Source organism: Bufo bufo, chromosome 7, assembly GCF_905171765.1.
Source record: "Bufo bufo chromosome 7, aBufBuf1.1, whole genome shotgun sequence".
In the NCBI taxonomy this organism is placed as follows: Eukaryota; Metazoa; Chordata; class Amphibia; order Anura; family Bufonidae; genus Bufo; species Bufo bufo.
Window position 1 is genome coordinate 106,725,092 of NC_053395.1, and position 15,334 is coordinate 106,740,425.

Consider the following 15,334-nt stretch of genomic DNA (forward strand, 5'->3'; position numbering starts at 1 on the left):
TTCCCATCTCACAAGCTTTTATTCCCATCTCACAATGAGATTTTAGGATGCTTTTAAAGATATGCCATTTTTGTGCCTGTATTTTTATTTTTGAGGACTTTGTCCCAGTTAGTTAGGCCTATGGCCTCTCTTCGTTGGCTAAATTTAGCTTTTTTGAAGTTTGGTATTTTTGTTCCTCCCTGTAAAAAACACTCTTTTGAATGATAATTGGAAGGTTATTACTTTATGGTCACTATTTCCCAGGTCCCCCAACCTGCACGTCTGTTGTTCTGTCAGGCCTATTGGTTAATACTAAGTCCAGTATGGCCGTCCTTCTAGTCGGGTCCTGAACCAGTTGGGAGAGGTAATTGTCTTTGGTTATTGCCAAGAACCTGTTTCCTTTATGAGATATACAAGTTTCAGTTTCCCAGTCTATATCTGGGTAGTTGAAGTCCCCCATAATAACCACCTCATTATGATTTGCTGCCTAGTCTATCTCGTTTAGTAGTACGTTTTCTCTGGACTCTGGTATATTAGGTGGTTTATAGTAAACTCCTATTAGTATTTTATTATTGTTTTTGTCTCCATCTATCTCTACCCACAGTGACTCCACATGTTCATGTCCCTCACTTATATCTTCACGGAGTGTGGGCTTTAGACAAGACTTTACATAAAGGCAAACCCCTCCCCTTCTCCGGTTTTGACGATTCTTTCTAAACAGACTGTAACCTTGTACATTAACTGCCCAGTCATAGCTATCATCCAGCCATGTCTCAGTTATTCCCACTATGTCATAGTTCTCCTCACACATCACTAATTCCAGCTCCCCAGTTTTATTAGTCAGGCTTCTGGTACTAGTATACATACATTTGAGAGGTTTATGTATATTTTTTACCCTACACCTTTCCTTCTGAACTGTTCTAGTCCCTCCTTCCATTCCTCCCCCAGTCCCACTACCTTGCCCCCGGTCTCTATCTGTCCTATCTTCCCCTCCTATAATGTAATTTTCCCCCCCCAGTCCCTAGTTTAAACACTCCTCCAACCTTCTAACCATCTTTCTCCCCAGCACAGCTGCCTCTTCCCCATTGAGGTGCAGCCAGTCCCTACGATAGAGCCTGTAGCTGATAGAGAAGTCGGACCAGTTCTCCAGGAACCCAAACCCAAAAATATGTATTTTAAATTTGGCAATTAAAATTTTAATTTGTCACCTGCAGTCCTATGTAACAGCCCAGATAACAGTGATAACTTTCTGTGTGCTGTAGGCGTATGCTAGTGGTAGGCCACGATAGCGACGACAGTATTGAGGCAATCACAGACAGTCTTTGTGATACACCGTGACTTTATTCACACCAAAAGCTTAACAAGCAATGTGCAGACCACACAGGGGCGTATCCACATAGAGCATAGAACAAAAAGTCCTTCCATAGCAAACAAACAGCAGGTTTGAGTCACCTTGTGTAACGGTCGCGTACACACACAGGGGGAAGGGAAGTGACCACTGCGCTCCACCCTTACCCCTGGCCCTGCCTACTTGCCTCGCGAGTCCTAATGACAGGGGACAACTGGACGGCAATCCCTAACTTGGAATAAGTGCAGGGATGACAGACAGACAAACAACAGGACGTGAACGGACCAAGTCAATACCAGGAAAGCTACAAAGTACAAAGGGAGCAAGCAGAGAATTGTCAGGAGAAGCCGGGGTCATAAATACCAGGAGAGCAGCAAAGTACACAAGGAGCAGGCAGAGGATCGTCAGGAATTCAGCAGGAGGTAAGTACGCCAGGAAAGACCAAATCACAGGTGGAACCTAAATTAACAGGCAACCTGTGGCCAGCAGGCTGCCTGTATTTATAGTGGGGAGTGAGGGTGATGTGATGTGATGTGGCCAGCGTCACATGACCGACAGACCAACCAGTCGAGCACCGAGTGATCAGCTCGGCGCTCAAGGCAGACTTAGGAGCAGGGAGCCACCCAGCTAGTAACGCCGCCCTGGGAATGAGGTCAAACACAGATCCTCATTCCCAAAGCTAAGCAACAGGTCTGCGGGTAATGGGGGACCGAGTGCACCTTCGGAACCCCGTTACACATTGTATCTGTTCGGACCACACCGGTCCTGCAGGCTTCTAGGCTACCTGCCTTTGTCTCCCTCATGCCGGAGGCCCTTCGGCTAGTGGCACCACAGGTCCCAGGGCTATCCTTCAGTTTGTGCTGCTCCCGGTCTCTTCTTGGTCAGCACTGACTCTGTCTGTCAAAATCTCCAGCACAGCAAGACACACCCCACCCCCCATCTTCAGCAGGCTGGGTTCTTCAAAGGCCCAGCTCCACAAAAATCCTGGGCTGGCCGTGGGGAACAGGCACCCACCCTACTCTTTACCTGTTCCTAGTAAGAACCGTCCCGGACACGCTGCTCTAGCAGCATTTGCCGCTGTAACCGCAATAATCCGGTTTTTACTCCACCAAGGCCAGGACCTCTGGTGGCACGTATCGTCCGTCCATTATTATCCTGGGGACTCTCCTACATATCCCCCCCTTTTTTTCACCCCTGAGAGCTTGAACATACTGTTCAAGCCTGAGGGGGGTGAACACATGCACAGCAGTGTACCCGGGACAGGACATCTCTGTTCCCCTGTAAGCGGTCGGCACTGTGCTCAACAGTGAACTTAAAGTTCTGGAGCGACAATAACCACCTGGTGACCCCGAGCGGTCCCCTCCTTAGCCCAACTCATCCACTGGAGAGGGGAGTGGTCGGTCACCAGACGGAACCTCCCTAAGAGGTAATATCTGAGAAACTCGAGTGCCCACTTGATTATGAGGCACTCTTTCTCCACGATGCTATACCGGGTTTCTGCTGGGGTAAGCTTGCGGCTTAGGAAAATAATGGGGTGCTCTTCGCCGTTGAGCTCCTGGGAAAGCACAGCCCCTATTCCTACTCCCGAGGCATCTGTTTGAACTACAAACTCCCGCTTGAAGTCGGGCGTCACCAGAACCGGGGACCAACAGAGGGCCGACTTCAAATTGGGAGAACACGCCTCCTCCTCCTGCTCCCCCCAGCGAACCATCACCGACTTTCTACCCTTCAAGAGTCTGGTTAACTGGGCTGCCAAGGTGGCAAAATGGGGAATGAACCTTATATAATACCCAATCAGGCCCAAAAATGACCGTACTTGCTTGGACGTACAGGGCCTAGGCCAATTCCGGATTGCTTCGACTTTATTCACTTGGGGCCTAACGACTCCGCGTCCGATCACATACCCCAAATAGCGAGCTTCCTGTAGCCCCACCGAGCATTTTTTTGGGTTGGCGATCAACCCTGCCTTCCTGAGAGAATCTATCGCTGCCTGAAGTTTTGACAAATGACCCTCCCAGTCAGTGCTGAACACGACTATATCATCCAGATACGCGGAGGTATACTGGTGATGGGGCTTGATGACGACATCCATCAGACGCTGGAACGTAGCCGGAGCGCCATTCAACCCAAGAGGCAACACCCGATACCGAAAAAGCCCCTCCGGGGTAACAAAGGCCATCTTCTCCATTGTCGCCTCCGTCAGAGGTACCTGCCAGTAGCCTTTCGTAAGATCTAGGATCAAAAAATACCTGGCTTTTCCCATCCGCTCTATCAACTCGTCCACCCAAGGCATGGGATAGGCGTCAAATTTTGATACTTCATTTAATTTTCTAAAATCATTACAGAACTATAATGAACCATCCGGTTTGGGAATAAGGACAATCGGGCTAGCCCACTCGCTCTTCGAGTCTTCTATGACCCCTAGACGTAGCATCAATCTTACCTCCTGCGAAATTGCCTGTCGCCGAGCCTCCAGTACTCTGTATGGTCTTAGGCAGACTTTCACACGGCGCTCTGTGACAATGTCATGCTCGATCAAGGTGGTACGTCCAGGAAGGTCAGAGAATACGTCCCTATTCCGACTAACAAATTCCCTCATCTCTTGTGCCTTTTTGGTCAACAGTCCATCCCCTATCGTCACCCCAGCGGCGTTCTCCGGAACCCCTGGTGACCCCGGGTCACTCCCTGCCGTCCAGACAGAGGGCGGGCTGTCTCAAAAAAAATTATATCTGTCTCTCCAAGGTTTCAGTAGGTTCACATGATATACCTGTTCGGGCTTTTGCCGTCCTGGCTGGTATATCCTGTAATCAACTGGGCCCACTTTCTCCTTAACTTCATAGGGTCCTTGCCACCGGGCCAAGAATTTACTCTCGACCGTACAAGAACTCGGTCACCCGGGTGAAATGTCCGTACCCGGGCAGATCAGTTATATATCCGACTCCGGGCCAGTTGTGCCGCTTCCATGTGCTCACTGACGATCGGCAACACGACCCCTCTTCGGTCCTGCATTTTTCCTATGTGCTCTATCACACTTTTATGAGGCGTAGGCTGTTGCTCCCATGCCTTCTTAGCGACATCCAGTAGCCCACGCGGATGTCGCCCATATAACAACTCGAAGGGCGGGAACCCCGTGGACGCCTGGGGCACTTCCTGTACCGCAAACAAAACATAGGGCAACAGTAAGTCCCGTCCTTAGCCACGACTCTTTTTAACATGGAATTCAGGGTCTTATTAAACCGTTCTACTAACCCATCGGTTTGGGGATGGTAGACGGACGTGTGCAGGTGTTTAATATTTAATAGATTACACAATTCCTTTGTTATTTTGGACATAAAGGGGGTCCCCTGGTCTGTCAGAATCTCCTTTGGTATCCCCACCCAGGCGAACATACTCATGAGCTCTTTAGCTATTACCTTGGCCAACGTATGGCGCAATGGGACCGCCTCTGGATAGCGTGTGGCATAGTCTAACACTACCAGGATGTGTTGGTGACCTCGGGCTGATTTAATAATGGGGCCTACCAGATCCATGGCGATCCTTTCGAAGGGCACCTCTATAATGGGCATAGGCACCAGTGGACTGCGATACTGAGATTGGGGGCTAGTCACCTGACACACTGGACAGGACTGACAGAACCTCCGGACTTCCTCATATATTCCAGGCCAATAGAACCATTGTAAAATTCGCTCCAGCTTTTTCTTAACCCCCACCAGAAAAGGCGCCACCACCTCAGCCCACTGCTCTAATGGCTCTAATGGCAGCCTCTCTTGCTCCGCGGTTCTTTCGATCACCGTCAGGAATGCCTCTATATCATCTTCCGGACCCATTTTCTTTAGGGCGGATTGGACTTTGTCCCTGGCGGTAGACACAGTTGGGGCTGTCGTGGTTGAAACTCCTTGCAGGGATGTTCGCACCGACTCTTGCATGGCTACCAGCTGCTGCATTAGGAGATTGTTCGTCTGCTGCTGTGCACACCTCATGTTTTTTTTGCTGTAGCTCATTACTTTCCCTCTGAGCCTGCAAAGCCTGTTGCTAGTTCATGTGCAGACCACAATCTAAAGTGTCTGTGTAACAAACTGTAGAGACGGCTGAAAGAATTTGTCATGGCGTTTAGGGTCAAACGGAGGAGAAGAGGAAAGAGAAGATCTACATGACAGGAGATGTCACTGGAAGTAAGAGGTACGTGGTGCCGTATTCTCCTATACAGGCAGGTCCATAAATATTGGGACATTGACACAATTCTAACATTTCTGGCTCTATACACCACCACAATGAATTTGAAATGAAACTGACAAGATGTGCTTTAACTGCAGACTGTCAGCTTTAATTTGAGGGTATTTACATCCAAATCAGGTGAACGGTGTAGGAATGACAACAGTTTGCATATGTGCCTCCCACTTGTTAAGGGACCAAAAGTAATGGGACAGAATAATAATCATAAATCAAACTTTCACTTTTTAATACTTGGTTGCAAATCCTTTGCAGTGAAATACAGCCTGAAGTCTGGAATGCATAGACATCGCCAGATGCTGGGTTTCATCCCTGGTGATGCTCTGCCAGGCCTCTACTGCAATTGTCTTCACTTCCTGCTTGTTCTTGGGGCATTTTCCCTTCAGTTTTGTCGTCAGCAAGTGAAATGCATGTTCAATCGGATTCAGGTCAGGTGATTGACTTGGCCATTGCATAACATTCCACTTCTTTCCCTTAAAAAACTCTTTGGTTGCTTTTGCAGTATGCTTTGGGTCATTGTCCATCTGCACTGTGAAGCGCCGTCCAATGAGTTCTGAAGCATTTGGCTGAATATGAGCAGATAATATTGCCCGAAACACTTCAGAATTCATCCTGCTGCTTTCGTCAGCAGTCACATCATCCATAAATACGAGAGAACCAGTTCTATTGGCAGCCATACATGCCCACGCCATGACACTACCACCACCATGCTTTGCTGAAGGCTTTTTTAAATGTCGTTTGGCAAACTCTAATCTGGCCTTCCTGTTTTTGAGGCTCACCAATGGTTTACATCTTGTGGTGAACCCTCTCTTTTTACTCTGGTGAAGTCTTCTCTTGTTGACTTTGACACACATACACCTACCTCCTGGAGAGTGTTCTTGATCTGGCCAACTGTTGTGAAGGGTGTTTTCTTCACCAGGGAACGAATTCTTTGGTCATCGACCACAGTTGTTTTCCGTGGTCTTCCGGGTCTTTTGGTGTTTCTGAGCTCACCGGTGTGTTCCTTCTTTTTAAGAATGTTCTAAACAGTTGTTTTGGCCATGCCTAATGTTTTTGCTATCTCTGATGGGTTTGTTTTGTATTTTTAGCCTAATTATGGCTTGCTTCACTGATAGTGACAGCTCTTTGGATCTCATCTTGAGAGTTGACAGCAACAGATTCCAAATGCAAATAGCACACTTGAAATGAACTCTGGACCTTTTATCTGCTCATTGTAATTGGGATAATGAAAGAATAACACACACCTGGCCATGGAACAGCTGAGAAGCTATTTGTCCCATTACTTTTGGACCCTTAACAAGTGGGAGGCTTATATGCAAACTGTTGTAATTCCTGCACTGTTCACCTGATTTGGATGTAAATACCCTCAAATTAAAGCTGACAGTCTGCAGTTAAAGCACATCTTTTTTGTTTCAGTTAAAATCCATTGTGGTGGTGTATAGAGCCAAAATGTTAGAATTGTGTCGATGTCCCAATATGTACTGTATGTAGAGCTGGCTCACTGCTGTGACCTGCATCTCATCTTCTCCTCCAAGTCATTTTTATCATAATCATATGTATTTTAAATTTGGCAATTAAAATTTTTATTTGTCACCTGCAGTCCTATGTAACAGCCCAGATAAGTGATAACTTCCTGTGTGCTGTAGGTTTGTGCTCGTTGTAGGCTACGGTAGCGACGTCAGTATTGAGGCAATCACAGACAGTCTTTGTGATACACCGTGACTTTATTCACACCCAATGCATAACAGGCAATGTGCAGACCACACAGGGGCGTATCCACGTAGAGCATAGAACAAAAAGTCCTTCCATAGCAAACAAACAGCAGGTTTGAGTCACCTTGTATCTGTATGAAACACACCGGTTTTGCAGGCTTCTATGCTACCTGCCTTTATCTCCCTCAGGACGGAGGCCCTTCGGCTAGTGGCACCACATGTCCCAGGGCTATCCTTCAGTTTGTGTTGCGCCCAGTCTCTCCTTGGTCAGCATCGACTCTGTCTGTCAAAATCTCCAGCACAGCAAGACACACCCCACCCCCCATCTTCAGCAGGCTGGGTTCTTCAAAGGCCCAGCTCCACAAAAAACCTGGGCTGGCCATGGTGAACAGGCACCCACCCTACTCTTTACCTGTTCCCAGTAAGAACCAGCTCGGACACGCTGCGCCAGCAGCATTCCCCGCTGTAACCGCAATAATCCGGTTCTTACTCCACCGAGGCCAGGACCTCTGGTGGAGCGTATCCTCCGTCCATTATTATCCCGGGGACTCTCCTACAGTGCAGATAATGTAGTAGATGTTCCATGCAGTCCTATGTAACACCCCACATAACACAATAGTTCAGCTGTTTGAGGAGACTGTGATTTCCCAGTGAGTGCTGCAGCCTCTTTGCTCCTTACCAAGCACATCGCTGTCCATTTGATAGCACTGTGCTTGGTATTGCAGCTCAGCCCCAATCACTCAGATGGGACTGAACTGCAGCTAGGTTATGTGAAAGATGAATGTGATGTCATATGGCCTAGGAAAAGACTGTGGCGCTCATGAAGCCTCTTCAGAATTATTTTTAACTAAAATGGAGGGAGGGGCCCGAGTTGGGTAGATATCATGCCCTTAATCCGCCCCTATGAAAGAGTTCCAGCACACATGTGCTGATAGCTGACTTGTAGTAACAGTGGAAATCAGAGAGGCCTATGCCACCCCTAGTTCTTGGTTATGTAAGTATGGAGTGTCTCAAACGAGGTCTTGACCTTTTCCAAATAAAAGAAAACAAACTATCCTTCTCAATCTTGAAAAGAAAGATTTAGATGGAACAAGAGGGTTTGAAAAAGATATAATAATTTGGGCAGTTTGATTACATTAGCCCTACATTAGAACCAAGACAGAGGAAGCGAGGACCACTTGTGTAGATCTGATTCTAAGGAAGTTAAAAAGGGTTTAAAATTAAGGGGAAAAAATTGGGAAGGGTCAGATGGCAGGTGAATGTATAAGTATTTAACTGAACAATCTTTCCAGCAGAAGGGCATGGCCTCAAACAGATGTTGAACTTCCATAGATGAAAGGGAAATAGAGGAGGAGGTCATTGGCAAACAGGGATAATTTATGTTCCTCACCTCACACTGAAAGTCCCTGAATGGATGTGTTTTGTTGCATTGGCTAGGGATTCCATCACCTAAGCGCCGTCCAATGAGTTCTGAAGCATTTGGCTGAATATGAGTAGATAATATTGCCCGAAACACTTCAGAATTCATCCTGCTGCTTTCGTCAGCAGTCACATCATCAATGAACACAAGAGAACCAGTTCCATTGGCAACCATACATGCCCACGCCATGACACTACCACCACCATGCTTCACTGATAAGGTGGTATGCTTAGGATCATGAGCAGTTCCTTTCCTTCTCCATACTTCCGGGTCTTTTGGTGTTGCTGAGCTCACCGGTGCATTTCTTCTTTTTAAGAATGTTCCAAACAGTTATTTTGGCCATGCCTAATGTTTTTGCTATCTCTCTGATGGGTTTGTTTTGTTTTTTAAGCCTAATGATGGCTTGCTTCACTGATAGTGACAGCTCTTTGGATCTCATCTTGAGAGTTGACAGCAACAGATTCCAAATGCAAATAGCACACTTGAAATGAACTCTGGACCTTTTATCTGCTCATTGTAATTGGGATAATGAGGGAATAACACACACCTGGCCATGGAACAGCTGAGAAGCCAATTATCCCATTACTTTTGGTTCCTTAACAAGTGGGAGGCACATATGCAAACTGTTGTAATTCCTACACTGTTTACCTTATTTGGATGTAAATACTCTCAAATTAAAGCTGACAGTCTGCAGTTAAAGCACATCTTGTTCGTTTCATTTCAAATCCATTGTGGTGGTGTATAGAGCCAAAAATGTTAGAATTGTGTTGATGTCCCAATATTTATGGACCTGACTGTACATGCAGATTTTTCTTTTTTACTATGGAGCCACGAGAAATGCAGATCCCTCTAAGGAAACTTTTAAGGGCTTCCCATTTATAAGGAGCAGAAGTAGGGTCTAGGAAGTGGTTGCGGTCAAATTCTGCTATGGATGACCTAAGGTCAGTGAGACAGAGAGGGTTGTTGAGGAGGTTGTCATTAAAGCATCAAGCTATCAGCCCCGAGTGGGAGAAAAGAAACTGATGGTGCAACTGCTCTGTACTCACTCCTTCAGTAAAAACAAAAGGGCTACTAGGAGCCTTATATGTATATATAAAAAAAAACATTAAACATAAAAAAAAAAAACAATCAGGTAATGTCTAAACACATTGCAAGGAGCATACATTATATAATGTATTAGGTCAAGAACGGTACTGCCCCACCTCTCATCATTATGCATGACAAGCATGTAAAAATGGCAAATAAAACCAAACAACGCTAGAACCAGCAGTAGGTGCTCATAACTGGAGAAATCAAACCTAGGAAAACACCATACAGCAAGAATGAGCACAGTCTTAAATATGCAGCGATAAGCCCTTTGCAGTTTGGGACCGACCACTTGCCATCTGCGTTGAATTGCGGGTAAACCGAAGTTCCAAGTAATTTATGGAGCCCTAATGTCTGGAAAACGGCCAGCTTGCCATCTTTTCTAGCTATCAGCTGTAGAGTAAAGCCCCAGTGGTAGGTACACCTGGGGCCAGTTGCCCTTGCAGGTAATCTAGCACGCAGACCATGCTGATGGAAACGGTTTCAAATGGTATGACATGACACTTGGGTGCCTCTCATCCTCCCATAAATGTGCCTGTAGTTTTGTGGCATTCATCATCCGTTTCCGCAGGGCATTGTTCACAATGAAGCGGCCATCAGTGTGGTATGTGGCCAAAGAACCTCCACTTCTATGCCTTTCTGTGACTCCTCCAGTCTGTCTGTGTCTCTGTTGCAACCTACTGATGACACTCTGTGACACTCTAAGCTCAGTAGCCACTTCCGTCTGAGAACATCCTGCTTAAAGCCTGGCAATGGCGAGCTACTGTTGATCAATTTTTTTGTTGTTTTCTTGCCCTCATGATGTCAAAATGTGAACCGCATGATTAGGAGGACTATTTAAATACCAATTCTAATTGAACCAGGAAATGTATTGGGCGATTTATGGATAAAACACCTGTTGTGAATTTTGCCATTAAGCTCCTTGTTAGAGAACAGCAAGTTGTGCAAAAAGTACTGAAACATTGAACAGTTGGACACGTGCATTCAAAAGTTTAGAGATCACATTGGTTTCATCTGTAAAGGTTAGAGTGCATTTTAGGTTCATCCTGAAATTTCACCCACAAGCCAAATATCCTTAACTTTTTGTGAGTAGTTATATACATATATATTTTATTTTCAGTCTTTCCAATAAATCATAAACTGGGTAATCACTAATTATACACATACAGTAAATTACATATTACATTTACATACATGTATATTACATATGCATTACATGTAATATTATATACGTCCTCGACGGTGAAAGTAATAAATACTTGTTACTATGCTTCTCCAACATTTTCTGTTCTATTCTTAGCTTATGGACTAATACAGCAAGTATAATAAGGTTGTAGAATCTCAACAGCAACAAAGTATAATGTCTGGCACAGGCTGTGTAGTTGTGGGTTCCTAATTAGTTGAGTGTTTTCCTACTTCTTAGTAAAATCAGTCTGCTTATCTTGATTTCTTTTTACTTGTTCTAGGTAATGCAGTTCCTAAATAAGATGGCAGGTAATGAATATGTTGGATTCAGCAATGCCACGTAAGTATACAATATAATTAAATGTTCCATATTCTTAAACATGAAGCATAAACAATAAACCAATTAGATATCCAGCAGTTCCTCTGTTAATTCCCTGCCCTGTTTTGATTCTGTTATGTTTCATATTGCAATCAAAACTGCCAAATATAAAAATTATTCTTCAGTGTCTCCCAGAAGAGCAGCCATATTCACATCCTTCGCTTTACTAAACTGTGTCTGGCTGTAAGGGTCTGATCAAACCTAGTTTTCACATTACATATTTGCTGAAAATAGAGCCACTGACCTATGTAAATATATGCTAAACAGCTGCATGAGCCAAGCATAGATTGCTGTGTATGACCATGTATACTCTGTTAATACACAAAAAAGTTCATCAGCTCACCCGCAGCTAGCAAGAGACATGCATGGAGCTCCCGATACAGGAAACGTGCAATAGTAAAAAAAAAAAGTCCTCCAGCACTATCTCTGTGAAGGTTCTCATTTATCCAGGTCATGGTATATCTGTAAAGAATAAATCAAGGCAACTGTACAGTAAGTCCAGTTGCCTTGATTTTTTCTTTACAGATACTCCAGCACTATCGTCCACTGTTAAAATCCAAGTTTTATTCGGTATACATTAAAACTACAGGAACACGAGCCATAACAGGTTGACACATTTCAACATCAAGTCTTAGTCATGGCCTACTGTTCTACTAATCCACCTTCCTTTAACCCCTTCGCTACCAGCATGCAGCAGACGCTTTCCGCTGCATGCTGGTAGCGAAGGGGCATTCCCCCTCCGGGGAACACAGGAATCCTCTTCCGAAGGCGGACATGGACTGATAAGAACAGAAGCAGACATGAACGGAATACCAGAAGCAGTAAGGACTGCCAGACAAACAATAACAGGAACATGGAACAGACATGAACAGGAACAGATGCAGATCAGCTCTGCTAGGCTATTCAGATGCAGTTACGCACTGCTAGGTGAACATGGACAAGACGCAGTTACGTACTGCTAGGCGAACAAATAAAGGACAGAAACAAGGCATGATACAAGGCATGGTACAAAGCATGGACAAGACATAGAAAGGTACAGGGAAAAGGCATAGCATGGTACAGGACAGAAGACAAAAATGCAGAACCAGGTGGCACATACCGAGACGTAGATGGTCAGACAGACCTGACAGAGCAAAAGGGTGAAACACCCACAAGACATGACATAGGTAGACTGACCTCAACACTCCACGCTCAAAGGTAGAAATAGCAGCCTAACAAGCGCACCTGAAAGGATACACCCAGGAACTGAACCGGGGAGGTTAACCCCAGGAGAACCAAAATGGGGAGGTACCAAATAAGGTCAGGTGTAACCAGAAACCGTAGCCTACCTAGCTGCGATACAGGACGTTGCCCCTATCAACCAGCATACACGGAACACCGCAGCCAGTACGGAAGAGCGCAACAGACCTAAATACCCACAGGCAGACAATGCAGCCAAAGGGGGGTACACGCACACACAAGATACCGCAGCCAGCACGCAGCCTAAAGCAACCAGCCTACACAGAATCACCCGCAGACAGTACGTAAAAGGCGTGCAGGCAGCCTACACGGCAAACCACGTCACAGTGAACCACACTATGGCGCTCAGTAGATGTAAGCATAAAGAGTTATTGGGGTAATAATATGGTGATGTAAAAAGAATTAGTTTTTTCAAAGTTTTAATTTATTTTTACACTATTTAGACATAAAAAAACCTATACATATGTGGTATTTTTGTAATTATACTGACCCAGAGAACAAAGGGAACAGGTCATGCAAACTGAGATGAAGAAAAAATAGGCAGCACTCACCAATGGTTCATTTGCTTCTTTATTTCAAGCTCACAAGTGCTTCATGCGGCAAGGTAGCAGTTAGCCAGATTCACATACCAGTGGCGACGGCCGTTTCGCACACGAGTGATCGTGCTTCATCGGGCCATTACAGGTTTGTCAAAATAGGTCCCATCACAAAACGGATCACTAATTTCATAAACTGTAGAAGTACTTATGTAGTATATGTTTTGATGTGTGATTGTGGCCACTTCTATGTGGGAAAGACCATCAGATGTTTATTTGAGAGGATCAGGGAACACTTTAACTCTATAAAGACGGGAAGAGGTTGCACCAGACTAATTGGCCATGTGAGAAAGGTACATGGAGGTAATGTGAAAGCACTGCAGTTTACTGGGATAGAGACTGTCCCATACCCAGTTCAGGGAGGAGACAGACACCTCACCCTTTTGCAAAAAGAAGCAAAGTGGATCATTTGTAAAGGAGCAACAGGTCAGCTTGGTCTGAATGACCGCAATGATTTAAATGCATTTTTTGTAATATTGCATCTCTTTGTTGTAACATGTTTATTAATGATCTCTTGTGTGCACAGCGCCTGGTTGTTGTGGGTTTCCATGGCAACCTGACGCCGGGGTATAAGAGGTCAGCACGTATGGGCGTGCACCTGTAGTGGCCTGAGGAAGCACGATCACTCGTGAGCGAAACGGCTGTCGCCTCTGGTATGTGAATCTGGCTAACTGCTACCTTGCCGCATGAAGCACTTGTCTGCTTGAAATAAAGAAGCAAATGAACCATTGGTGAGTGCTGCCTATTTTTTCTTATTCTCAGTTTGCAAGATTTAATGACTTTATCTTTTGGATTGTGCACCACCTTGTTGGTTTTTGTTTGGAGCTATCGAGAGGCTTGTGCAGGCACGCACCAGTGTGAACACGCATCAGCAGTGCCACCTGTGATTCTTTTGCTGTTGAAGGGAACAGGTCAGTTTTGCTGCAAAGGGAACGCCGTATGAAGTTAACCCGTAAAACGGTGGAAGAAATATATATATTTTTTTCAATTCCTCCCCATTAGATTTTTTTTTTTCCTGCTTCCCACTACATTGTATGCCATATTAAATGGTGGCATTAGAAAGTACAACTTGTCCCGCAAAAAAATAAGCCCTCATATGAGTATGTGAACAGAAAAATAAAAGTTATCACTCAAGGAAGATGGGGAAGAAAAATTAAACTGCAAAAATGAAAAACCTCCGGTATCCTAACGGTTAAAAGAGCAAGTAGGGGGGCGGAGCTAGCCGCGAGCCGAGATGGACGCCTGATCTCTGAGCTCCTCACAGACGCCGCTGTTCTTCCAGCATAACGGGTGCTATACTCCACTAACATGGTGAAAACTAACAAGGACAGAAGCGACTCGACCCCAGGCATGCAAAAATCGAGTCATACTCAAGCAGAGATGGATCGTTTTCTCAAAAAGAGAAGTTTTTCCCTGGCACACAGGTCCAAGATGGCGCCGGAAGGTGCCAGAGCTGCCGCGCAGACCGAAGATTCAGACGGCGAGAGTTCATGCGCCATGTCGGAAGGAGCAGATAATGTGGATCTCCCGCTATCTAGAGCCTTCTTTAAGAAGACGCTATATAAAGCGCTACAACCCCTACACAGAGACATTTCGGATATCAAGACCGAGGTAAAACAAATCGGGGGGCGCGTCATGGCATTAGAAGAAACGCAGGTTGCGATAGCCTCGCATGGGGAAGCGGTACAGAAGTTTCTGCAGGGCCATAACTCCTACATCACTTCTGCTCTTCTCCATTTGGAAGACCAGGAGAATAGGAGCAGGCGGAAGAATGTCCGCATAAGAGGAGTGCCTGAGGACGTTCCCCCTGGGGAGATCACTAGAGTGGTTACAGCCATTTTTGCCTCACTAGTGGGAGAGGAAAAAGCCTCCCAGATAATAATTGAGAGAGCACACAGAGCCCTGAGTTCAAAACCGTCTGACGGGGGTCCACCTAGGGATATAATCTGCGGACTTTTAAATTACCTGGACACTGCATCCATATGAAGCCCACAAAGAAGCCCTGACAATTTTAAGACGTAAGGTGAAAGACCTACTTAATATAAAAGAAGCCAAGTCCCTTTTACGCTTAAAGAGTAAAATATATGAACATGGGGACAAAGGAAACAAAATGATGGCCCATTTAATTAAAAAAAGGAGGGAAAAAACATTCATTTCATC

At 45.4% G+C, this 15,334-nt stretch overlaps 1 protein-coding gene across 1 annotated transcript in view; it reads left to right on the forward strand.

Annotated features, from left to right (window-relative positions):
* The window catches only part of LOC121008604 (glutaminase kidney isoform, mitochondrial-like), a 1,417,393-nt gene that overhangs the window by 613,360 nt on the left and 788,699 nt on the right, over positions 1-15,334 (forward strand). The window contains exon 9 of the mRNA XM_040441254.1: positions 11,242-11,300. Coding sequence (XP_040297188.1) covers positions 11,242-11,300 — 59 coding nt within the window. The remainder of the gene's footprint in view (positions 1-11,241; positions 11,301-15,334) is intronic.